The sequence below is a fragment of the Lepidochelys kempii genome, chromosome 11 (assembly GCF_965140265.1).
Source record: "Lepidochelys kempii isolate rLepKem1 chromosome 11, rLepKem1.hap2, whole genome shotgun sequence".
Classification (NCBI taxonomy): domain Eukaryota; kingdom Metazoa; phylum Chordata; order Testudines; family Cheloniidae; genus Lepidochelys; species Lepidochelys kempii.
In genome coordinates, this window is record NC_133266.1 from 43915160 (window position 1) to 43941009 (window position 25850).

The window sequence follows — 25850 nt, forward strand, 5'->3', positions numbered from 1 at the left end:
GAAACTGTACCCATGTTCCTCAGATAAGTACTCTGAAAGTCTCAAAAGACAAGAAGTTTCCCTCAGCAAGAATAGACGAGGAAATATTGTATGTAAAATCAATTTGAGATCACCTTTTAAAAATTTCAGACATTTTTTAAAATGAAGCACAATTTGTGAACAGAACATGGAAAACAAAAAGATAAGGCATCCTACAATCAGAAAGCAGGATCCTAGCCACTGGGAACAGTAAACATAAGTGGGAGAATAAGTGCAGAGTAGGAATTGCTTATTTGAATGTAATATGATATTTTTTAAAAACTCTGGGATAATCCTTCATAAAACAATTTTTAGGGAGCTATTGTTTATGCTGGAAGAGTAGTCACAATTGTGCTTTATATAATGTACTCAGAGTCAGGAGAGTGTGTAAATTCAGATTAGAAAATAAAAGTGAGAGTTTTCCATGTTTAGCAGTGAGGGAATAAAAGCATTTTGAATCAATCCCACACATTTTAATCCAGTCCCAGATGGAAGGCTAACTATTGGTTGAATGCTGACCATGTGTTGAGCTGTACAGATCTGAAAACCCCTCCCAAGCCAGATCTGCATTGCAGTCAGTGAAGGAACAAGATTTATTTCCTCTACCCTCTTCACATGCACAGATATGTAGACAATCAGGAAATTCAGTTGCAGATCGCCCCGAGTAATACACTATAGCCTGTAATGTTTAGTATTTACCTAATAATACAATTATTTCTTATTAATGTCTTCCAAGCTGTTAATCATTTATGGGGAATTAATAATCATCTAAAATATTAAGGTTTATTCATAAAATAAAATATTACTCTGAACACTTTGATTTAAGGAGCAGAAAATGTCTTACCTGAATTGCCGTAAAGCTCATATCCTGGGTTTGTTTTCGCGTTTGGTAATATTACTTCTGTGAATTTCTCTTTCCCATTCATGGATCATTTGCTTGATATCTTAGGATCTTTTCTTTCCTGTGGAGAGGACACCCACATTAGTTAGATCTGTGTCAAAAAATCTTATATTTATTCTTTGCCTCTTTCCATATTGTGATGATTTTTTTTATATATATATTTGAGCAGGGCTGGATCTAAGTGCATTTATTAGTATTACCTTCAACACGTTAGCCTGCATCTTAACAGGGTTTTCAATAGTGGTAAGCTAACTCAATTGAGCTAACAAGATTGAAAAAACTCACCTTTTTCTCCTGACAAAACACACCCAATCTCTTTGTCCTTGTTCAGGCTACCGGCCTGGTCTATACCACAGAGTTACGTTGCCATAAGGCAGCTTATGTTGACTTAACTCTGTAAGTGTCTACACTAAAATGTAGTTCCCACCGATGTAAATTGACCACTTCACTGACTTTAATAACTCCACCTCCGCAAGAGGCATAGCACTTAGGTCAATGCAGTTAGGTTGACACAGTGTCAGTGTAGACACTACATTGCTTACATTGACTGTTGCTGCATTCCAGAAGCCATCCCACAATTCCCCACACTGACAATTAAATTGGTGCAAGCACTCCTGGTTAGCTCACATGCCAGCAACACCAGAAGCGTAGTGTGGACATGCAAAAGCAATGTAATTACTGTGGTGGCTGTACATCGACATAAGTTAGGTTGATTTAATTTTGTACTGTAGCCTTGTCCTAAGATTTAAAGGTGATGTGTTAGCTGACATTAACACATTTGAAAAGCATACACAAAGCACACTGCCTCAAGCTTTGCCCATTAACGTTAAGCTGGTCAAGTTTGTTGACCACCAACCATCAACCTCAGCCTGGACCAGTCCACACAAGAGATCCACTTCCTGGACACTACTGTGCTAATAAGCAATGGTCACATAAACACCACCCTATACCGGAAACCTACTGACCACTATGCCTACCTACATGCCTCCAGCTTTCATCCAGACCACGCCACACGATCCATCGTCTACAGCCAAGCTCTTTGATACAACCGCATTTGCTCCAACCCCTCAGACTGAGACAAACACCTACAAGATCTCTATCAAGCATTCTTACAACAATACCCACCTGCTGAAGTGAAGGAACAGATTGACAGAGCGAGACGAGTACCCAGAAGTCACCTACTACAAGACAGGCCAAATAAAGAAAATAACAGAACGCCACTAGCCATCACCTTCAGCCCCCAACTAAAACCTCTCCAACGCATCATCAAGGATCTACAATCTATCCTGAAGGACGACCCATCACTCTCACAGATCTTGGGAGACAGGCCAGTCCTTGCTTACAGACAACCCCCCAACCTGAAGCAAATACTCACCAGCAACCACACACCACACAACAGAACTACTAACCCAGGAACCTATCCTTGCAACAAAGACCGTTGCCAACTGTGCCCACATATCTATTCAGGGGACACCATCATAGGGCCTAATCACATCAGCCACACTATCAGAAGCTCGTTCACCTGCACATCTACCAATGTGATATATGCCATCATGTGCCAGCAATGCCCCTCTGCCATGTACATTGATCAAACTGGACAGTCTCTACGTAAAAGAATAAATGGACACAAATCAGATGTCAAGAATTATAACGTTCAAAAACCAGTCGGAGAACACTTCAATCTCTTTGGTCACTCGATTACAGACCTAAAAGTGGCAATTCTGCAACAAAAAACCTTCAAAAACAGACTCCAACAAGAGACTGCTGAATTGGAATTAATTTGCAAACTGGATACAATTAACTTAGGCTTGAATAAAGACTGGGAGTGGATGGGTCATTACACAAAGTAAAATTATTTCCCCATGTTTATTCCCCTCCCCCCACACTGTTCCTCAGATGTTCCTGTCAACTGCTGGAAATGGCCCACCTTGATTATCATTAAAAAAGGTTCCCCCCCCCCCAGCTCTCCCGATGGTAATAGCTCACCTTACCTGATCACTCTTGTTACAGTATGTATGGTAACACCCATTGTTTCATGTTCTCTATGTATATAAATCTCCCCACTATATTTTCCACTGAATGCATCTGATGAAGTGAGCTGTAGCTCACGAAAGCTTATGCTCAAATAAATTTGTTAGTCTCTAAGGTGCCACAAGTACTCCTTTTCTTTTTGTGATACAGACTAACATGGCTGCTACTTTTAAAGTCTAGGGTAATTCAACCAGTTTAGCATTTTTAAACACATACACTGCTTTGCCTACATTAGATTTTTCAAATGTGTTTGCTAACACATTCTAACATTATCTCTTTAAATCCTAGCCTGGGAAATGGGTTAACTGGTAATATTAGGTCCTTTATTCTCTGAGCCAGCCTATCCTGTGATCCAGCCACTGGAATGCAACTTTGTTCACATTCACACATTACGCTGACACCTCAGGAAGCTGCCTTTGCCTGATTTTTGGAGGTCTTATTCATTATTTGGTAAGTCTGAATAGGCCTTGGAAAAACATGCCTGGTAAGCAATTTCCCCCTCATTTTTTGTCAGAGGGGCTCTCTTTTATTCAAGAAAACCATTTGTTCAATAATACAATTTAAAAAGAGAAAAATGCCATCCAAACAGTCTGAAAGGAAAAAAGGGAATAAGATTGAGCTAAAACCACAGAACCTAAACCATAAATATGTTCAGATTTGATTAGTATTTAGCATGTTAAAGGGATTTGAATTGTCTACAAAATTGTATCCAACTCACAGTAATCCAAGATGTAGATTATTTTTCCATATGGTAAAGGCTAATTGCAGAGTGTGTGTGCACGCAAAATCTTTACAAAATATAAACACTTTTATACAGTATGCTGCTTATAGAAAAAATCTCTCTCCTGACCCTGAATGAAAACCAAATATACAGCATCTCCAAGGGAAAAAAAGCTGTTTAAAAGTGCTTTTAGTTGAGCTACCTGCTGACTATTTAATATTCTTTTTTCACTGTTATAGCCCATGAGAGTCACAGCAACCAGATGTGCCTCTTTGGGGGACAGAAGTCATACAATGTAAGTCTAAGACAACAGACAGACTAGAGCAGTCATAATTTCAGGGGGAAAAGGTGTTTGGAGTTATTTGTTGGGTTCCTTTTGTTATTCTGTGCATGTATATACATTATATACACAGAGAGAGAGACTTTTTAATAGAATAGATAAAAACCAAACAATGTTTAAAACAATAAATTTATAGCTTGTTCAGATTTTTCATCCTGACACCTATTGTCATTTTGGCTTTAAACATTTTAACATTAATTGAGTGAAGTGAATGTTTGCAGTCTACACTGGATAAAAATGAATATAACTATGACTAACAGAATTTAAATACATTTACATACTGTGTATGTTCCTGTGTTTGCTCAGTAAAAGTTGGGTAATAAAATCAAATATAGAGGTCAGAATGATGGGTCCTAAATAAAGAAATTTCAGATTATATATAATAGTTCAAGCTTCTGCAGTAGCATCCATATTTAAATATACAATATTCTTATAAATCCAGGGAAAGTACTATACACTGAGCAGCCTACTGCCTTGCAAACTCATCTTGACTTTCGTGAACCATACAGCACTTTTTAAACCACATGCTTTTTAAAAGTACAAACTACTGTCTATCAGCTTTGTCATTGTGAAGGGGAGCCTGAATATCTGCAAAAGCAGCTGGAAAAAAAGGAGACATCTTAGTTGCCTCCACTGGTAGCTGCTGCTACCTAATATGACACATTATAGGGAAAGAGGAAAGTAGAGCCACCAGCAGAATGGATAAAAATAACTACATTACATTTCCATGTAAACAACGTTGTGTGATCACAAATGGAAAGGGATATGTCCAGGAGATATGATTAATCAGTTTGAGAATCCCTGGGGCATGCTATCTAGCTAACAAAAATGCTATAAACTCCTGTAACTCACTGGCAAAATCAGTAAATTATATTCTGTAGTTCCTTAGTTATTCAGAATGGTCCCATTATCATTTTTTGTTTATACCATTATATCCCAGTTTTACAAGAGGAAGATTGTCCTGAATCTCTGTTATTTCATCTATGCTGATACTTAGTCCTACATCCAGTTCTGGTAAACTAATGTGAACCTGTGTAATGTGAAATCGTCAGCCACATTGCCCTGCACTTTATGTAGTCCTTGACCAATGCAAAGTGAGTGTAAATGTGTTGTAAAATGCTACCATTCTAAGTTAGTAGCATTTTACTACAACTTTACATTTGTGCAAAGGACTTCATGAAGTTCGTGGTGACTGTGAATTAGGACTATTGAACTCAAACTTGATCTGCCTGTGGATTGGTAACAAGATCAAATCAGAGGAAAACAGAGTTCCAATACTACTGAACATTATTTGAAACAATTTACGCTCCTAAAATTATTGTGATAACTGCAGGTGATACATGCAAATTAAACCTACTTTCTTGGGACTGAGATTTTTACAATAATGTCTGAAAACATCATTACACAAAAAGATGATTATAGAAAAAAATCTTTAAAGGAACTAATAGGAAGATTACCCTGTCTACTATGTTTTGTGTTAATGAACAGAATATTTCTATATAACTGTTTACTCGTGTTTAATGTTTTGTTAAACCAAATGTATTGATATTATATGAACCACATTAGTCCCTGAGAAACCATCACCTTTCTCCCACATTGTCATAGATGGATCAGAGTTTATTATTTTACCTTTACGTTCTCTCCTTATGAGTATTATTACTCCTTTCCAATAAAGTATTCACTGTATATTACACTGTTATCAATTGTATTTTATTCACTGCATGACTGCAAAGTTAAATTCCACAGATATAGCCTAGGTCAGAGTACTACTGTTTCCAGTCTTAAGTTTAAATATAAATAAAAAGAGTACATCTTGAGACCTCAATAACTTCTTGGCTTTTGCAGTTGAAGGAATACTAAAGAGTCGAACCATGTCACTCTTTGACTGCTGTAAGGCAATCCTAGCAAAAACCAATAGCAGACTTTTTGCTATTTTTTTTAGTTTAAAAAAAGTTTTGGTCAACACTTGCTACAATGATCATTAATTAGCTTTGTTGCCCATAGTACCTAATTCTGTAGGAAACAGAGCATGAGTAAAACAAAAGCCAAATTTAGGGGAACTATTTTATTTGCAAACAAAGCTAGTTAAATGCAGAGAAGTTTGTTTAAATATCAGATATTAAGGGCCAGCTTTGGATTTTTGGTAATGGCCATTAAGAAGCCATCTCCCCACTAACTGAGAATAGCCAGAGCACAATAGCAATCTGATCACATCCCCTCCCATCTCCAGTACACTCCATACACCAGGTCCAAGGATATACCATCTCTGCCCCAACTTGGTGGAATGCTTGGTTGATGAAATCTAGTAATTTTCTAACCCCTTTGCATTAACTGGAGTGAACTAGAGCATCTGGCCTGAATCTAAAAGAGTAGCAATCTTCTGAGTACTATAGATTTAAGATACTCGATCTATAGAAAGAAGAGTCATTAGATACTGTGCTGGAGACCATGGAGACCTTTTCCCCCAAACTTTGTTTGTATAACTATAACAATCACAATGTGTTTATCAAAAAGAAAGTTTAAATACAAAACAATAGTTAAATACAATCTTGGAATAATAGTAGCTAACACACTTGTAGCTATTTTCCTCTACATTTCTGCTTATTTACGCATAACTTTCTGTATACTGTTTCTGCTCAAATTGTATAGAGCCTTCCCCCACCTGCACCCCCTTCAGTAAAACCACACCTATTGACTTACTCCACCCAATAAACTGGTCTTGTGACCATACATAGGAGGAAGAAAGGCAAGCCTACAAAGGGCTAAATACTGATTTGTTCTACCTATTATTTTGGCTAAAAGGTGTATTTGAGTTAGTGTATCCTCCTGAAATGGCTATTACTACAATCAAAGAGGACAAAGATATTCAAGACTATGTAAGAAGAAAGGAAGAAGACTTTTACAGGTTGAATAGTTTTGGGGGCTTTTATGTTTATTTTAGTGTCCCTCTCCAGAGAGAGAGAAAGAATTGCCTACCTATAGTTATAATTATTCAGTTTGTGTCCTTCTTCTATGCTATATGTAACAAACAACTTTGAGTACTTCCCAGTCCCATTTACTCGGTTACTTGACAGTTTGTTAGTCCACTTCTTCTAGTTCCCTACATATGTGTGTGATAACAAAATCAGGAGAAACCAGGCCTAATTAGTGATAAGCTTGCTTGTTACAATACTGCAGCTAAAACTTTCAGAGGTGACTGCAGATTGAAACTATTACCTTTATTTTTAGTGCTCAACTTGGGACACCTTAACATGACCTGACTTTGAAAGTGTAGGTGCTCAATAATTCCTGCAAGTGAAAGCTGTTTACAGTATATCCAGTTGAATATACAAAAACTAAGGCATGCAAAATCACTCCTGAAAAATCTTGACCACATTTGTGCACAATTTAGTGCTAATCGAAGATTACTTTTGCAGACTTCTGAAAAAATACTATTTTGAGACAGGAGGCAAGGCTTTTCCAATATTGATATGTCTCATGATTTTATCATGACTGTAGTGATTTTGTGGTATTTTTAATGTCTCATGAAAACATGCTGAATAGTGCCAATGCATCAATTTCCCCTTATTCAAATAGGCCACCAACTACTATCAATGGAGCTGAAGCTACCAAGCTGGCCACTGTTTTCCTACAGTTCCTCTGCATATGGTAGTGAGGCTGCCCATTAGAAAGTTGGCAGCCATCTCCCACTGTTTTCAGTGAGATTGAAGCCATCCCTGTAGGCAAAATGGTTGCTGTTCTGTGGTTTAGGGAGCTAGACAGGACATAGGGACCATGAGGAGCAGCAGAAACACTGTGAATGGGGGAGAATAAGGTAGAGCAGCAGGTGGATCTACAGGTTGCATGGGGCTGAGGGGGTGCAGAGTAAAGTGCTGGAGGAAAGAATGGCAGCAGCACTCCTATCCTAGGTAGTGGTTGGGAAGGGGAGGCCCCTCTGAGCAACTTGGAGAAGATAGTTATGCCAACTCTTGCAAACTGATCATGAGTTAGGGCATTTTTTTGGGTAGTTGGAGGAGGAGCACTGCTGTCATGTGAGAAGTTTCTCTGAGCTATGACTTTTTTTCTGGGCTGGGCAATGGCATACTGGCAAAGTCTTGTGTGAGTGTCTTGGGACTGAGAATACTACAGACCTGCCCTGCCTACGTGCACGGTCCTAAAGCAGGGAGAGGGAACTGGGGTGAGGGGAAGCAGCGATGTGATGCTACTCAGCCTGGGCAGAGGAGAAGCCCTAGAGAAGTAGGGGGTGGTGTGTCACAGATGGAAAAGTCCCAGGGCAGCCAGAGACAAGGAGGTGTTTCTGTTGGGTGAAGACCCTTATCTCAAGGGGTGTGGAGAGTAAGTGGAGTCTCCATCTGAGCATCCAGTGAGAGGATTGCATGTTGTGTGCATTACTGGTTGACTTGTCATCCTGACATTATCACACATTGGCAGAGGAATAAAGGGGGAGTTAAGAAATCAAAGACCTTTAAAATACTGATTAAAAAACTGATTTTTCTGAGCCAGTCTTTCCTCTTTAGAGGTTTGTCTTGTGACTTTTGATCTCTTGAGGGTGGCAATCCTGTTCTTGTTTTTGTTTAAACTCTAGAACACTGTTTTATCTCGCTAAGTTACTAACTTTCATAATATTCAGCGTTTGAAGAGTGGGTAGTTCTCTTTAGCTAAGGCTGTTTACTGGCTACAATGTTGTGTATCTTTCTTTGCCTTTCCTCAAAACTGCTGCTATTTTCCATTTTGCTTGATGGAAGTGAGCCCACATTACCCTCAGCTGAATTGTGTAGGATTTTGAGGGTGAAAGTATGGCTGCCCTTAGAGAAGATGGCTCACCCCCATTCGTTCCAGCGGGAATGAAGGCAGTTGGCTGTCAGGGAAGATGGCTGCTTCTTTGAATGGTCCGATATAGCCGGAAGAAAGGCTGTGGTGAGCACTATTGGAAGGGCTGAGAAGGGAGGGCCTTGGAATCTGGAAGGGCAGGGAAGAGAGACTGGGAAACTTGGAGGGGGCGGGGAGGGGCAGGCTCGCTGGACGTAGAGCAGCAGTGGGACAGAGCTCCCAGACCGAGGTGGGTAGGGTCCTTCAATCAGGTCGGGGGAGGCCCTCATTTTTGTGTATATGTACTTAAGGGTGATTGTTGATAGTACATTGCATGTACAACTCAAGCTCCCCAGGCTGCTTTCCAGGCTCTTACAGGGATATTCTCTGAGGCAAAGGGTTTGGATTTTTGTGCCGCCACCCTAGGTGGATACCAGAGTCAGGGCATGGCGTTCAGGAGGCACGGCGTGCCTGGCCCAGGGAACATTCGTTTCCCCGCCCCTCCCCACGCTGTATCTTGGATGTGTATCCTCCCCCTCTCCCAGCTGTGGCTGTTTCATACAGCACTCTTGTTCGCAGCTTTCTTCCCCCGTCACGGGTCGGGCTGGCCCTGAGGCGCCCGCCGCCGCCTCCGGTTTTCTGGCGGGAAGGGGAGGACGGGAGGAGGCGACCCTGCCACTGCGCGCGAAAGCTCTGCCCAAGTCTCTGTTACTGAGCGCACGCGCTGGCTCGAGCCAGCCTCCCCTCTTCTCACGTGACCCCTCTTCTCCTCTCCCTCTCGGCTCCATATTGAATTTGAAACTGAAGGAAACGAGTCTGGTCACAAAATGGAGGTAATCGCCGCCACCGCGTTAGCGCTGCGTGGAGGGATCGGGGCTGCTGTCTGGTCAGACACGAGGGAGGGGTAGTGAAGCCGCTTCCTGCCGCGCTGCTTTCGTGCCCGGCGGGGCTCCATGCGGGTGGATTTGGGACGGGAGCGCAGGCAGCTGGGTGTGTTGGGCGGGCTGGTGGCATAACGCCCCCCTCCCCCTGTTCTTCCCCCGGCCCAGCCGCCTCGGCGCTGCGAAATGGCGCACTGACCGGGGGCGGGGGGAGGGCTGTGTTTCATGCTCCAGCCCCTCAAGCAATGGGGCTGCAGCCGCCATTTTGCGCCCTCTGAGCTTTCTACTCTCCGGGGGTGGGGGAGGGAGGGAGATTGACACTATGGGCCCGGCCAGGAAACAGCAATGCTCGTAATATCCTTACCGCCGGGAGGGTGGGGGTGGAGAGTGAGCCTGGGCCTCCAGTAAAATCCCCAACGCGCGCACCCAAGGGAGGGGCGTAATTTCCAGCATTGCCCCCTCTCCCGGCGGCGACAGTCTCCAGTCGGCACCCGAGAAAGCGGCTGTTCCAGTGTAAGACGGGGGGTGGGGAGCGATAAACACCCCGCAACAACCCACGGCTGCAAAATGCGATCCTACTTCTATCCCCCCCCCCCCGGTAGAGAACCGCAAAATGCTATCCTTCTCACTGCACCTCCTGGGGGAGAGGCTGGTATACGTGACACTTCCACGCCCCCAGAAGAGTCTTGCATTGCACCCACAGCAGCACAATCCTCACTGTCCCCACGGAGGGACTAACGTCTAAAGCCAAAGTCTGTCCTACCCACCAAAACAACCAACATGCAGCTGCCACGACTCTGGGAAGAGTCTCCCTCACGGAATTTGATCCAAAGCCCACTGAAGTCAGTCAGACTCCTATTGACTTCAATAGATTTTTGGATCTGGCCCACACTGAGAATAAGATACAAAGCAAATCCTACCACCACCCATGGAAGATCTTGTAATGCCCCAACTGTGGGAGAGAACTATTGCACAACTGTTCCTTTCTCTGCAATCCATTGGGGAGGGATGTGGGTATTCCTTCCCAGTAGAAACTCACAGCAAGATTCCACCACTCCGTTTCTCAGGTATCCAGGCCTGAAGCGTGTAAAAGCAACTAGAAGAAAGGGAGAACCTGGCTGCCTCCTATAGAAACTGCTACTGCGTAAGAGGCAGAGAGGAAACTCCAGACGGTAGTATAACAGGTCAGAATAACTTTCCATGTAAGCAATTGTTTTAGTTGCCTCAGGGATGTTGCACAGTTTGCATATGGTAGGGGAACTGTCCTACTGACATTTAACAATGTGGATCATGATTAATAAAGCTTGAAAATCCATGGTGTTCCTAATCAGATATTTTCCTGCTCTTCACCAGAGATAATGCTGCTTATATTGGGAATGGGTTATCTGCAACAGTGTAAACCATTTACATTGTTTCTAGCCCAGTTTTAATTCTGTTTATGAAACTATGTTTTAAAGGAATCTTCAGATATATTTGCAATATATTATCCTTGTCAGAATTGGCTTAACTAGAGCTGTGTTTAAATGCAGTGCCCTAACTTTGTGTGAAACACATTGTAGACATAGCACTGTCAAATGTCATGCATGATTGCAAGCCCATCAGGCCTGTCTGCATCCCAGTTGATATCTCATGCATTCAGCTGGCCTCTAAGCAGACAGTAATATCTCCTTCTGATCTCCTGTGTTCATTGTGGCACCAGATTTCAGGCAATCTCTCTACCCCTCCTGCTAGTGCTGGCCTGCATTGAGCCTAGCTTGCGGTGACAACAGCTGCTGATAGGAAATCGAGGGGATTTAGAACTTTAAAAAGGCACAATAGAGGTCTAAAATGGGGAACAGATTGGGGAATCTCCTCCCACACCTCTAACAACTCCCCCAGGCCTGTGCTAGCATGCGTGAAAACCCACACATGCTCCCCTTTGGCAGCCCCTGACTGCCTCCAATTCCTGGTTCCACCACCTCCAGCTACCCATAATTCCTTGCTTCTGAAGTGTATAGGGAATAGACTCCTATTTTCTCCAACATCTGCTGTAAGGAATCTTGAGAGAGAAATTGGTGACTTTTACTTCTGAAATGACATGTATGAAGCTGCACAAAACTTAGCAATGAGGTAGATCACGTTCAAGGACAACAGAGATGCTCTGATGGTACTTCATAAATGCTCCTATAAAAGCTTTTGCTTCTAAACAGGGTGGATTGTTTTAAATCACAGCGTTTAAATTTTGATTAAAATCTGGTCAAATTAAAGTTTTATGTAAATCTTGTCTTTTTTTTTTTTTTAGTTTACAGGATAAATGTTCATTCTCATTTAATGTAGAATCAAAACTTTTATCTATTGCATGCATTAAATGTGTAGACTGCCTACCTAAAAAGCAAATAGTTCTGTTTGGTAACTTGCACATGTGATGGTCAAGCAGTTACTTGGTTTACTAATTACATTTTTCAAATACCATTGTTGGAATAATCCATAAAATTGCTCCTGATTTACTAGATTCTACATTGCTATATTTCGCTGAATAAGTTAACTGTATTGTTAGAATTAAATCTAAAACCAACATACAATATTAAAACTATTTTTCCCTTATTGGGGGTTCTTATTAGTAACAAAATATTTTGCATACTTTGATATATGGGATAATTTTAGATTATGATACTACTTGCCCTCTGAAGAACTGTACATCTGACTCTTACTAACTGGGGTCTCTGCCTTTTCCAGGATATTCTTTAGTGCCTGAAATAAAAAAAGTACACTGAAATCACTAATTTTTATATATCCTGTAAAAGACAGTATATAAAAGCTAAATTTAGTAAACTGACTGAATTATCACCAGGGCAGAGAAAAAATGTCCTTGTGTTTTTCAGCTTATACTTTACTCCCACGTTGGAATACATTTACCAGAATATTTCTCTGCTGAGTAGATTATATTGTAAATTTCGTATGGTGACTAAACCTGTGTGCAGTCGTTTCCAGCTATTAATTTAAAAGTGTAGAGGAAATTGGGGGACTAAATTTCAGTGTTAACTGAAATAACCAGGGAGCAGAGGGGACATGCTGTCCTTCACTTGTTAAAGGACAATAATCTAGTACAGGGGTTCTCAAAATTCATTGCACCGTGACCCCGTTCTGACAACAAAAATTACTACATGACTTCACAAGGAGGGACAGAAGCCTGAGCCTGCCCAAGCCCCGCTGCGGGGGAAATGGGGGAAGCAAAGCCGAAGCCCAAGAGTTTTAGCCCGGGGGGGGGGGGGGAGCCTGTAACCTGAGCCCCACTATCTGAGGCTGAAGCCTTTGGGTTTTGGCTTCAGCCCAGGGTAGTGGGCCTCGGGTTTTGACTTCAGCCCTGGGCCTCAGCAAGTCTAATGCCATCCCTGGCAACCCCATTAAAACAGGATCCTGACCCACTTTGGGGTCCCAACCTACAGTTTGAGAACTGCTGATTTAGCATGTGAGCTCAGACGCTTTTCAATTTTGAAGAGTGTCTTGTTGACTACCTCCCTTATTTGTGACTGCATGTGCCCTTGGTAACTGTAAGCAGTTGTTTACAAGACAGGTATTAGAAATGTTATAGGTTTTTAGCTTTAATGAAACTTACAATGGGAAACAAAGATGAGACAAAACCATGTGACCAGTTGTACTCTATATACAGATCACTAGTGGTCAACTGATCACTATTTTGGACTTTCTGAACTAGCAGAAACCCACAGTGGCATTAGAGGATTCTTGCATTAATGTCTAAAGTAAAGCATTAGAGCAATATTTGCTGTTATGGCAATGGTTTTTCCCATGTTATAGTGCTCCAGTCTTGTAGGCTACTTGTTCAGTGAGTAGAACACACGGGGAAACATACCCAGTAAAGTAGGGAAATCATCCTGTTAACAAACAATATTTTTTAAACATTGGAGGCTTTAAAGCAATGGTGGGCAACCTGCAGTTTACCCTAATGGGCTGCGGGTTGCCCACCACTCCTTTAAAGGATATCAGGAACAGAATCTAAGACGAGAAATAAAATTTTATGTAGTAAGGTGGATATCTGCTGTTGTATAGCTATCATAGTCAACATATGTCAGATTTCATGGTGTTTTATAAATCAGCTCTGAAACATGTTTTCAGACCTCACTTCCCTAACTAGCAATTAGAGTAACTATCTTAAAAATAACCTAAAGGTTAAACACAAACAAATCCTGTTGTAGCACTCTTCCTCTAAGCTTCCATCTACTGGCTCATAACTTGTTCTACTATTTTTTTCATAGAGCTTTACCCCACTGGCATACCCTGTCCCTCTTAGTAAAGCCACTCTTTTGTTCCAGCCCATGGAAAGGCCTGCTTCTTTACATATGGGGAAGAAAGACCCACAGAGGTAAATACTGACTCACTGCTTGTTACCTAGGTTAAAAGGAGCAATTGAGTTAGTGCATCCTTCCAAAATGTCTGGGATCAAAGAGGAGAGAGATATTGAAGACTACAAGAGGAAAGGAAGAAGATCTTCACAGGTAGTGTTTCCTTTATTTCTTAAATTCATTCTGGTTCTCCTGTGTGGGTAGATGAGTCTTGTCTGTCTGTATGAATGCTTTTATGCCAGGTATATAACAACACTACACCATTCATGCCTGGTGGGCTCTATTAACCACTTGTTCAGACACTCCTGTCCCTTGCATTACAAAAACCGAAACAAAACAAGGTCTGAACAACAAACTTGTTTACTAAAATGTTGTGTAGTTTATTACTTCTACAGGATAGACTCTTAGAACAAGATAAAATCTATACTTCTCTACAGTTACTATAACAAAATTTATCTTACAAATGTCCTCAAAGTTGCCAGTTTTCACTATTGATTGAGGTGTTTTCTGCTTTACTGCTTATGATCACAGGAGCATCAGCAGTAAATGAATGAATTCTTGACCTTGTTCAGAATTCCTTCCATTGCTCTCAATGGGAGGCAAGACAGGCTATCTGTAACTAAAATGAACATTCCTTACAACCTCTGAGAATGGAAGTGAGCTATACCTCGTGGAAGTGACAACTTCCCTATCAGGTCCCTCAGTCTTTTCTCGGAACTAAAAATGCCTAGATTTTGTAACCTTTCCTTATAGGTCAGGCTTTCTAAACCTTTTATCACTTCTGTTCCTCTCCTTTGGACTCACTCCAATTTACCTGCATCTTTTCTAAAGTGTGGCACCCAGAACTGGACCCAGTACTCCAGCTGAAGCCTCACCAGTGCCAATTACAGTTGAAGAGTTACTTCCTGTGTCTTATATACAACACTCCTGTTAATACACCCAAGAATACGAGCCCTTTTAAACTTCTTCATACTGTCTCATTCAATTTGATCTATTATACCCTCCCAGATACTTTTCAGTGGTACTACCACCTTGCCATTTGTTCCCCATTTTGTAGTTGTGCGTAACGATATTTTGTACCAAAAGTGGTCATTAAACCTTTTAAAAACAATGCCATAACTATTACATTTTATCCAAAGATGCAAAAAAATAACATCAGTCACTCAGCATCTGAACCCACAAGCACAAAATGAGTTTAATGGTCATTTTAGGGCTGCAGATTTCATGGTGGTGAAAATGTTATGGATGTGGTTTCTCTGACTGCCATGCAGGAAGGCTCTAGGTGGGTTGGCCTGCCAGCCTGGTGAAGAGGGGAGGCCCTGAGGATGGGGGTATGTCAGAGCAAGCCTGCCCCACATTCGCTGCTCAGTGGTGGCTCCTATGGGGTTGGGCCTGGTTCTCCATTCAGGGCTTTGCAAGATGTGCACAGGGGTGCAGTGCCACCACGACTGAGGGGTGACCAGGCCAAACCTGAGTGCTGATGTGATTCCATGCAGTAGATTGCAATATCCAGAGCAGGGAACCAGGCTAAGTCCTACAGGATGTAGGAGCTGCCACTGGTATGAATGTAGGGCAGGCTTGCTCTTCAGCCTCCATCCCCTTCTTCATTGGGCCAAGATTAGAGTTGCTGTGTAGAGGATAATGATATTGTTGTGGATGTCAGTGCCCCCTCAGCAGGGTAAGGAGAACACAACAGAGGAAAGGCTGTAGATGCTGGCCTATGATTTTAACAAGGTATTATGTTAAAGTATTTTATAAAAAATCATAACCTATGGCTTTTACTAAATTTACCATGATTGTGCTGATTTTCTTGATTAAAAATGCCATGACAAATCTGCAGCCAGTTTTCCACAGGACAAGTGTGTCCACCAAACACTGTCACTAACTGTCAGTCTTACTTTTGGACTCTGAAAATACTTAGTGGTTGAATAGGCTTGAAGATTGTGCTGCCATATCTTATTCTTAGCTAGGGTTGGTCCCTGCAGATCCGTTTATATACACTGACAGTGCCAACACAAGCTTCTCCACAGTTCCTATCTGCATGCCTTTTTCCTGTTGATAAAGGATACTGATATCTGGGGCTGTGAAAACAGCACCTGTAAATAATCTGGGAAAGCACTGTAATCTAGAAGGGTGATCCTCAGAAGCTGTTGTGCTATAAATATGAAACAAATGAACTGGTGTTGGAGCTGCTTCCCAAAAGTTAATTTGGTGTTGCATTTAAGTGCTTTTTAGTCTTCAGTGGCTAGCTTGCAGCGAATCCAGACAAAGTAGGATTCTTATGGAGTGCTGTGGGGGCTTGCAGAGGGGTTTTTGGCAGCGGTCTCCATATGTAGGTGGAAATGCTAGGATCTGGGGATGCCTGTGCAAGGGAAGTACAGAGACGTAAGGAAGACACAGCGTTCGCGCCCGGCTGTGTCTTGTATTTCGCCCCTTCCTCATGCGCGCCTGTTGTGGCTGCTTAGTACAACGATCCTGGGGGCACCAAACAGAAAACGTTGGTCTCGTATATGGGGCCAGAGACGCTGCTCTCACAGGAGATACCGTCAGGTCGTTGGAGACGGAGAAAGAGGAACAGGCCCTCGCCCTCGCTCTCCTCCCCTGGCCAGTAAGCGACAGCTGGGTGCGCGCGCTGGTTTCAAGCCCGCCTTTCCCCTATCACGTGATCCCTCTTTCCTCTCTGCTCCATATTGAGGCGAGGGTGAACGCGGCGACTTGTGTCCGGTCACAAAATGGAGGTAACCGCCGCCGCGCTAGCGCCGCGCGGAGGGAGCGTGGCAGCTGACCTAGGCTGCCGGGAGGGAGGAGGGAGGCTGGCGGCGGAGCGTGCTGCCTGTGCCGGGTCGCAGCACAGACTGGCCGCTTCTCGTTCCGGAATGCGCCCCTTGCATAGGCGTCTCGGCGCCGCGAAATGGCGCGCAGGCCCGCAGTGTGGGCTTGGGGCAGGTTTCCCTTCTCCTGTGTAAGGGGCTGCGTTTCCTTTTCATTGTAACCATCTGCTCGGGAAGAGAACAGGCTGAACGTAGCTGATAGGAGAAGTGTAATATTCAGCATAATCTTCAGTCTTGGAGACTAACACTACAGTCCATTCCACACACGCTTGAGGGACAATGCTGATCCCATCCCCAAGAAACTAACATCCAGAAAACCCCAGCCATCCGTCCCCATAGCGAATGAAATCCTTAACAAGGTACCCCTGCTTCACAAGTGACAAACTCACAGGGGGGGAAAAAAATAATTTTCTGGAGAGCTTCTCTAAAATAGAAGCATCCCCTTTTCAGAACTCTCATGCCAAAAAAAAATCGCCATGAGGAGAGTGCAGTACCCAGCAAAATACCTTCTGCCTCAGGGAGAAATTAATACACCAAGATCTATTCCTTCTTGCCCAGTGAGAACACAGTGAAATCCCAAGGAAAGGCTGCAGTGTGTGCACCAACCAGGGGGAGAATGTGATAGCAGAATTCCCCTTCCACCAAGAATGACTCTTTTCAGTTCTCCAGTCATGTTCCTGGAGCATAAGCTAAGACCTGAATTTCTCTTATTTGTATATTTATATTAAAATGGCAGACCTGCTACATGTCAAAGAACAAAAGGGACCCAGGTCCAATTTTTCTCTTTGCAGATCCCTTTTAACAAAGGAGGAACCCAGCTCAGTTTCTCTGTTAGCATGCTGAACTGCCAAACAAAATTCATGTTGAGATAGCTTTTCTTCACACTTCCTTTTGCTCCATTAATGTGAGCAGGCAAGTTTGAAATATTCAAGACCTTTACTTCTATAAAGTCAGTGCCTGCTAAGACTAAAGCAGACAGGCACAGCAGGGAAAGGAGTCTGTCCATATACAATCAAAAACAAAGCTAGCTAATGTAAATGTAAAAAACATGTTGTAGGTTAAATACTGAGTCTTCATGTAAAATTATGAATGCTGCTGATTACACTATATTGCAGTTAGTATCAAGCAGTAATTACACTATGACTAAACTTGAACCTTTAAAAATTTTAAATACAGATGTAACTAAAGTATTTGAAGTAAAGGTACTCAAATATTTTCAGAGTCTGGACCATTTAAAGTATTTCAAGAACCATGTCTCCCACTTGCAGTCACAGGACCCCTGAAATCCTCCCCTCTCCACTTAACCATTACATACTATTTGTATAGTAACTAAGTCAGTTTAAAATATAAAACTAATGTGGGGGGGGGGATGCTTTTGCTACCTATACAGTTTCTCAACTGAAAATGAGAGCCAGCTCTTCATGAACCACCAGCCATAGGTCTTTGCACTATAGTTTGGAACCCACTTAATTGAATATTTCCCAGAAGTGGTACAAAATTCAGTCTTAAGCATTTGTTTGCTAAGCACTCTTGAACAAGTAACTTACAAATATGTTGTCCTTCAAAGCAGCCAAATTGCATTCACTCAAAGGGAAAAACATTTTTTCTGAAAAAAGCCAAATGACCTTCCCTAACCTGAGAGGAGGACTGGAATGCTCTACTTGCAGATTGGAGTGGCAGATCACATCTGTCTGAGGCCAGGGTTACTTGATCCATATAGTTGTATCTACAATCAGCCGTCCTTCAGCTTGCCCTGTATCTGCCCCACATTAGCCTGTTGGGAGCAAATGCAATGGGTCCCTCATGCACATCCCCACTGTAGGGCTTTAATTGTGCACAGGGCCTTATGCCAGCACTCCACTCTGGGGTGTTTCCTATTTCTTATTTTGTGACTATGCTTTCATGAAACATTACAATATTCTTCCTCTTTTTCCACATGAGCTGTTGTATGAGTTGCCCAGTAGACTTAGAGATGGTATCAACTTGAAAAACACTCTTAATTTTTAACCTACTGTGTAGTTTAGTAAAACCTGTGGTTACAATAATTGGGAAGTTTGCCAGAAAATGTTGTACATTGTCAGTACTTTGTCAGTTATCTCCTTCATTGCTTAAGTCGCTTGAAACTAATAGGAAGGAGAGAACCCTTACATCTTTAAACTTAAAAACAAAATTGAAAATATACTGTTAAAGAATGCCCTGAGAAGCTGCGCTCTGGAAAACTAAACTGCATTTCATTTTACTAGCTTACATTAAAATTTAGCTCAACTAAACTAGAAACAAGCTTTTCCTTACTTTTATTTTCCAGTAGATGTTCCTCCAGCTTTAACCTTGTTTGATGGGCACAGCTCAAGAAAGCATCTTGGGGCCAATTTTTCACACAGCACTGTTGTGAGACTTAGTGTTTCAAGATACTTTACAATGTGGCTTTTTAAAAAAATGTTTGTTGAATGAAGACGTAAAGTAAGCTTACACTTAATTCAAATTTCCAAAAATGTCTTAAATTTGATCTACAAAAATAAGTCATAGAACATGTTCTAACATGACCTAAATGTTCTTTAAAAATACTTGTAGTTGCTTCACTAATATTGGGAAGCACTTTGGTGTTCTATAAGAGTCACATTTTAAGAGCGGTCTTCACATGTTCATGCAGCTTTTTGCAGCAGTTTAACTAAATCTGTTTTTAAAATAACAGCTTCAGGTAAATCAGTGCAACTCTGCCATTTAGACAAGACCTTGTTTCGCTCTTGGACAAGGTGTGGGCCACAGTGCTTTTTGTTACACTTTCAGCCTAACCTAGCTAATGGCTGGTGGTGGTTGGAATTCTTGCTGTCTAGTCAGAAAGGTTGGCAAAGGAGAAATTTGAATCTTGCTATAATAAAGCTTTTACAACTTTATTTGCCTCTGTACAGGGGCCAAGATGCTCTAAAAGTGACTGATTTTTATATCTTAGTTTTTGGTTGCTTATCTTGAAAGATCTCATCCTCTGAAAATTTGGGCCCCTTTATAGTATGTCAAGTTGGGCTCCCAAAATCACTGGTCACTTAAATCTAGCAAAACAGCATGTTCTCAGACCACTGAGACTCTGGTCTTCAGTTTCTTGACAGTGCCTTTGGTTTGGGGTGTCTTGCTTTATTTTTAACCCTGTAGAAGCTATTTGTCAGTATATAGTGGTGGTTCACTTATAATGAAATCCATGGGGTATAGTTCCTGAAACTTGCATATCAAATAGCATTAACATGCCATAGATACTTGGATACACTTTAAAAATAAACTGTTTGATACTCTTGTATCTAGCTCTAGGTAGGACCAAACTTAATATTAAAATTCAAAACCAGAATTCTAGCCTTCTAAACAAAACCACTCATCACTAAAGAAGTTAACAACTGAAATTACTTACAGTTGTTCTTCACCAAATGTTAAACATTTTTTATTGTTAACAAAAATAATTTTATGTAAATATTTATATTATGAAAAAAAAACTCAGAAGAATTGTTAGTAATGCTACCAAACTTAACTTTACAGGACATAAGTGTTTGGTGTGGCTTTATGAGAGAATGTCTTGTTTTTGCAGGGCCATGACCCAAAGGAGCCAGAACAGTTGAGAAAACTGTTCATTGGAGGCCTGAGCTTTGAAACAACAGATGACAGCTTAAGAGAACATTTTGAAAAATGGGGCACGCTCACAGACTGTGTGGTAAGTTGTCATAATTCAAAAAATGTTTCTGAAACAATGTAAATATCTAAAGGTAGTAAGGTGATACTATGTCTCTTATGCTCTTGTAGGTGATGAGAGACCCACAAACAAAACGTTCCAGAGGCTTTGGCTTTGTGACATACTCCTGTGTGGAAGAGGTAGATGCTGCAATGAGTGCTCGACCACATAAAGTTGATGGGCGTGTGGTTGAGCCCAAGAGAGCAGTTTCTAGAGAAGTAAGTTAATCCATTTAATTTGTACTGAGTATATCCAGTCCTGAGAAATATAAAGTACTAAATATAATTTCTGGCCTTCTAGGATTCTGTAAAGCCTGGAGCACACTTAACAGTAAAGAAAATATTTGTTGGTGGAATTAAAGAAGATACAGAAGAGTATAATTTAAGAGACTACTTTGAAAAATATGGCAAGATTGAAACCATAGAAGTCATGGAAGATAGGCAGAGTGGAAAGAAAAGAGGATTTGCTTTTGTAACTTTTGATGATCATGATACAGTTGATAAAATTGTTGGTATGTGACTGTTATAGAATGTGAAATTACTTGAAATAGTATAACTCTGATTTTACATAGACCTGAACCATGCATGGAATGTGTTATTAGTAAGCAAGTAGTTGACTGAAAGCACACTACAAGAAATGTATTGCATGCAGTATAATCTTTGCTTTTAACCTGTGCTTATGCTTTTATTTAAGCTTTGTGTAGCTCATGTTCTAGTGGACAGTGAAAACGAGAAACTATTTCAAAATATGTTTATTTTTTAGTTCAGAAATATCATACTATAAATGGACATAATTGTGAAGTGAAAAAAGCACTTTCTAAGCAAGAGATGCAGACTGCTAGCTCACAGAGAGGTGAGTTTGGGGTGGTGCGTAATGGGATATTTTTACGTAGATTAGTTGGCATTTCATTTACTATATGTAAAATGTCTTGTAGGTCGCGGGAGTGGATCAGGCAACTTCATGGGTCGTGGAAGTTTTGGAGGAGGAGGAGGTGGTGGTGGTGGTGGTGGTGGAAATTTCAGCCGAGGAGGAAACTTTGGTGGCAGAGGTAGATGATTGAGTCTCTTTCATATTTCATCAAAATGAGATGTTGGCTCAACCAGACTTGTATTTGTTCATGAAAACCTCTTTTTTTTTGGTCCAGGAGGCTATGGTGGTGGCGGTGGTGGGAGAAGTGGAAGCTTTGGAAGTGGTGATGGATATAATGGATTTGGCGATGGTAAGCATATCCTAATACCACTCGATCAGAACTGGCTTTGGACTTGGAAAATGAGATTATTTTGGCAGTGATTGTTTACTTGGATATTGTGCAACATGAGTTGAATGACTTCCTTTGTTGTGTTTTTTCCGGCGCAGTTTCATTTTACCTAGAGATGAGCAAGTTGGTTAAAATGAAACTGATCCAAGTGGAAACTGAGCCGTAAACACATCTACATTTAAGTAAATGATAGTCAAATATGCATTGAGTGAAAACAGTTAAATGAAAGTTAACTTTTTTCCAGTCCCTATGCCTGCTGTTGCGTGAAACCTCAAGTGTCCGACATGACAAGATTACCTGGAAGTTGACTTAATATCTGAGGTTCATATGTAACAGATTTCATAAACTTGTAATCTCTGCTGACTTGGGTTTGGATAAGCCTCCAAACCCACGTCTGGACAGAACTTCTAGAAGTTACACATCTCGCTGATGGACAAATGGCACTTCTGCCTCTGAAAACAATAGAGGAAATAGTCCACTGTTCTATTTTAGACCTGATTTTGCAAACACATGTGAAGTAGTCACATTGAGATCACTGGTCTACTCTTGTGTGTAAAGTTACTCCCCAAAGAAATGTTTGCAGGATTGGTCCCTTATGCAGTATATTGATTTGAATCTTTTTCAGCGTGCATTTATTTATTTATTTACTTTTATTTTTATTTATTTATAAAAATAAATAAATCAAGAACATATGGCAGTGATGCAAATATAATTAAAGGTACTTTATTGCTTTTGGTACAGACATATGGACTAATGTGTTGTGACTTATCTAGCTATTAATTTATCAAAGAATATTCTTGTAGCTGAAGAAAACATAGCATTTCAGTTGCAGCATACTTACTCTTTCTACATAAATCAACACTTAAATTTTTGTGGTACACTGACTAGTCTTTCTTTTTTAGGTGGGAACTATGGAGGTGGCCCTGGTTACAGTAGTAGAGGGGGTTATGGTGGTGGTGGTGGAGGAGGACCAGGATACGGAAACCCAGGTGGTGGATATGGTGGCAGTGGTGGTGGTGGAGGAGGAGGTGGATACGATGGTTACAATGAAGGAGGAAATTTTGGTGGCGGTAAGTAGTAGTTGCAGATCTTTAAAATGTAGCTCATAAATCTAAACTCTATAGAACCTAAAATTATGGCATATAGTAACACTTCTAGAAATGACAGAGGTTAGGCTTTGGCCCCAAATATAATCAACATAAGGGTATTACAGAGGGGGTAAGAGAATTTTCCTTATGTTTATACTTAATTGTACGGTCTTCCATTGCTCAGGAATTCTTATAAAGAGCAATGACCATAATTTGTGAGGGGGGGAAGCAGATAGAGGAGAGACTTTGGTCTAATGTCTTGAGCGAGGAGGAGTAGAGCATTCCCAGGACTATGCCCAACTTAATATATCAAAATTCTGTATAACGTGGCATGAAGGTATTCAGTTTCATCTTTCATAACCTGCAGTGTACTGCTATTTTGGCCAGTAAGTTAAGATATGAAACTTCCCTTTCTCCATCCTCCACAAGGTTTGAACATCAAAGTCTGTATAAGACATTTAAATACTAACACTAAGTATTCCAGTTTATTGCATTTTCTTTCATTAAGAAATGAATGCAAAATTACTAATTAGACTGTAAAAGTCAGGAAGTTAGTCACTACCACTGTCGTATCTTGATATGTAAGCTATTTTTGACAATTAAGCTTATTAGTCTCAAACCACCAATATAAGTTAATAAAGGGATTACATACAGCTTAATTATTAGCAAAAGGTTGCTTTGCTAACAAGACCCTGTGTGTTATGAATGGCTAAGGAGGGAGGGGCATTTTTGAAAAGTTGAACTATCACCAGTGTCTATAGATGCAGCTTTCAATGAGGACACTCAGTGTTTTTGGTTGTATAATTGTGTATTGGAACAAAGACCAGGTCTGCAGTACACATTTTTGCTAGTATAGCTGTACTGGTCAGGAGAGTGATCCCTGATCAACATAACTGTGCTGGTAAAAATCCTTACTGTGGGATGCAGGTACACTGGAAAAACTTTTTTTTCCAAATGTAGCGTACATCCCTTGGTGTCTGGAATAAGATATGCCAGCAAAAGCAGTTGTGAAGGTACAAGCTGAACTTATACTAAGAGCACTCTGCCATTGTAATATACCCCTATAGCTATACCCACAAAGCCCACCTAGGGCTTGTCTTTGGGGGTGTGAGTTGCAGTATGCACTAAAACATTGTGCTGTAAATGCCCTGTGTAGACCTTGCTAGCATGAGCATAAAAGCTACCTAGTTCACATTCATATACTCCTGGCAATGCATGCCACAACTCACTCCTGTGGCCTGCCCTGGGGTCTGTGTAGACCTGGCCAAAGGATGAGTCTGTTTTGAAAGGTAACTAAGACCCTATCAACAACAAAAATGTCTTTCCACTAATTTCAATCAACTTGATTGGAAACTCTTCCAAACACATTACAATTGTCTATATAGGTATTTTATATCTTATGAGCTTATCTGGCTTGATTGGAAATTTTTTTGCTCATGTTGACAGGGTTTATGGGGCTTTTATACTCTCAGGCATTGCAGTGATTAATAGGATTAGCTCACTGATTAACAAATTGGCTTTTCAGTTGATTTAGTTAAGCCGGTGGAACCCCTTTGGCAGAAACTTCCTTAAATCAGTGAAGGAATGGCTAACATAAATTTAGCTAAACTCGGTCATATTAGTTCAGCCACTCCTAAACTGACTTAAGAGCCCCCGACAAAGGCATTTCAGTAGTTAAACCAGATAGTGTTTTTGTTAAGTACGTGGCTAACCAAGCCATTAATGGTTAACTGGCCTTTTTGGATCTAGACTGAGGAGTGGGGCCTGAGGTGATAGAGGAGTTTTTTTTCTATAAAGAAAAAATCCAAGCTCTCTTCAGTCTTCCTGGATAACTTCTTTTTCCAGGTCTGGTTGGTAGCTAGTTAGCAGCTTTCAAGGACTTAAAAGGGGTTCATCTTGTTTAACTGTTATCTCTAACTGTAGAATCTTCATCTACCTATTCTTTTCGGCAACTAATATAGCAGTATTTGTGGGTTCCTACTACAAGTTCTGCCTTAGAGATACTGAATTACAGGTGAAAGGTAATTAATTTTGGTAATTATGGTTAGGGTGCCTCAGTAGAAAAACTTATTTTCTGTCTTAATGGAGGTTGAAATAGGAGTGACACAATGATGTGGACGCTTGGTCAAAGGCGAGGTAGTACATGTTCTCTTCCCCAAGATGGTGTTGAAAGTTGGACTGGCATGGGTTAGTGTGAGGCTGTGGAAAGCCATATGACCAGAATTGTGTAAAACTCTATTATAAACGCTAACTTGTCCACATTGCTCTCCCTCATAAGAAAGTTAAGACCACATCTGATTTAGGGGGAAGTAAGAAATGGATGGTTCACGTTTTTTCTTTTGTTGGTGGGGGGGGAGAGAACTTCTTTGTTAAGGGCTACATCAACAATACCAGTTTTGAGTTTGCCTTTCACTTTTGTAGCTTAAGTATACAACCAGAGGCCAATTGGAGGGGTTCTTCAGGTTTTTGTGTTTGAAGCTGCCTTAGATGGTAAATTAGGGATGATTAAAAATAAATAAAATTTGTTTCAGGTAACTATGGTGGCAGTGGAAACTATAACGATTTTGGCAATTATAGTGGACAACAGCAGTCAAACTATGGACCCATGAAAGGAGGTGGCAGTTTTGGTGGCAGAAGCTCAGGCAGTCCCTATGGTGGTAAATATAACTCCTTTGAGCAAAAAATTTTAAACGCTTGCAAAGAAATTTTACGTAAAAATATATGTGTGTGTTACTCGTAGGTGGTTATGGATCTGGAGGTGGCAGTGGTGGCTATGGTGGCCGAAGATTCTAAACTGAACCAGAAAAAGGGTGGGTATGTTATTTATATATATATATATATATATATATATAGATGACAATGATGAAGAATTTATACAGCTGTTCACTGAGTAATAATTTTCTTATCCTGTATTCAACAG

General features: G+C 41.0%; 1 protein-coding gene and 1 long non-coding RNA gene across 7 annotated transcripts in view; one reads left to right on the forward strand and one right to left on the reverse strand.

Moving 5' to 3' along the window:
- Positions 1-10327, reverse strand: part of LOC140895677 (uncharacterized) — a 23070-nt gene extending 12743 nt beyond the window's left edge. The window contains exons 1-2 of the long non-coding RNA XR_012154307.1: positions 10066-10327; positions 863-980 (exon numbers count right to left, since the gene is read on the reverse strand). This is a non-coding gene — a long non-coding RNA (uncharacterized lncRNA). The remainder of the gene's footprint in view (positions 1-862; positions 981-10065) is intronic.
- Positions 8993-25850, forward strand: part of HNRNPA3 (heterogeneous nuclear ribonucleoprotein A3) — a 22715-nt gene continuing 5857 nt past the window's right edge. The window contains exons 1-12 of one of the 6 annotated variants that reach the window (XM_073305958.1): positions 8993-9070; positions 10769-10885; positions 14092-14194; positions 20444-20566; positions 20656-20802; positions 20885-21095; positions 21347-21436; positions 21519-21632; positions 21729-21803; positions 22745-22912; positions 25462-25587; positions 25671-25740. In XM_073305958.1, the coding sequence (XP_073162059.1) occupies positions 14129-14194; positions 20444-20566; positions 20656-20802; positions 20885-21095; positions 21347-21436; positions 21519-21632; positions 21729-21803; positions 22745-22912; positions 25462-25587; positions 25671-25723 (1173 nt within the window). In that variant the 5' untranslated portion in view covers positions 8993-9070; positions 10769-10885; positions 14092-14128 and the 3' untranslated portion in view covers positions 25724-25740. Of the gene's footprint in view, positions 9071-9514; positions 9654-10768; positions 10886-14091; positions 14195-16679; positions 16780-20443; positions 20567-20655; positions 20803-20884; positions 21096-21346; positions 21437-21518; positions 21633-21728; positions 21804-22744; positions 22913-25461; positions 25588-25670; positions 25745-25850 lie in introns of those variants that run through there. The other 5 variants (XR_012154303.1, XM_073305959.1, XM_073305957.1 and 2 more) reach the window with 5 other exon arrangements.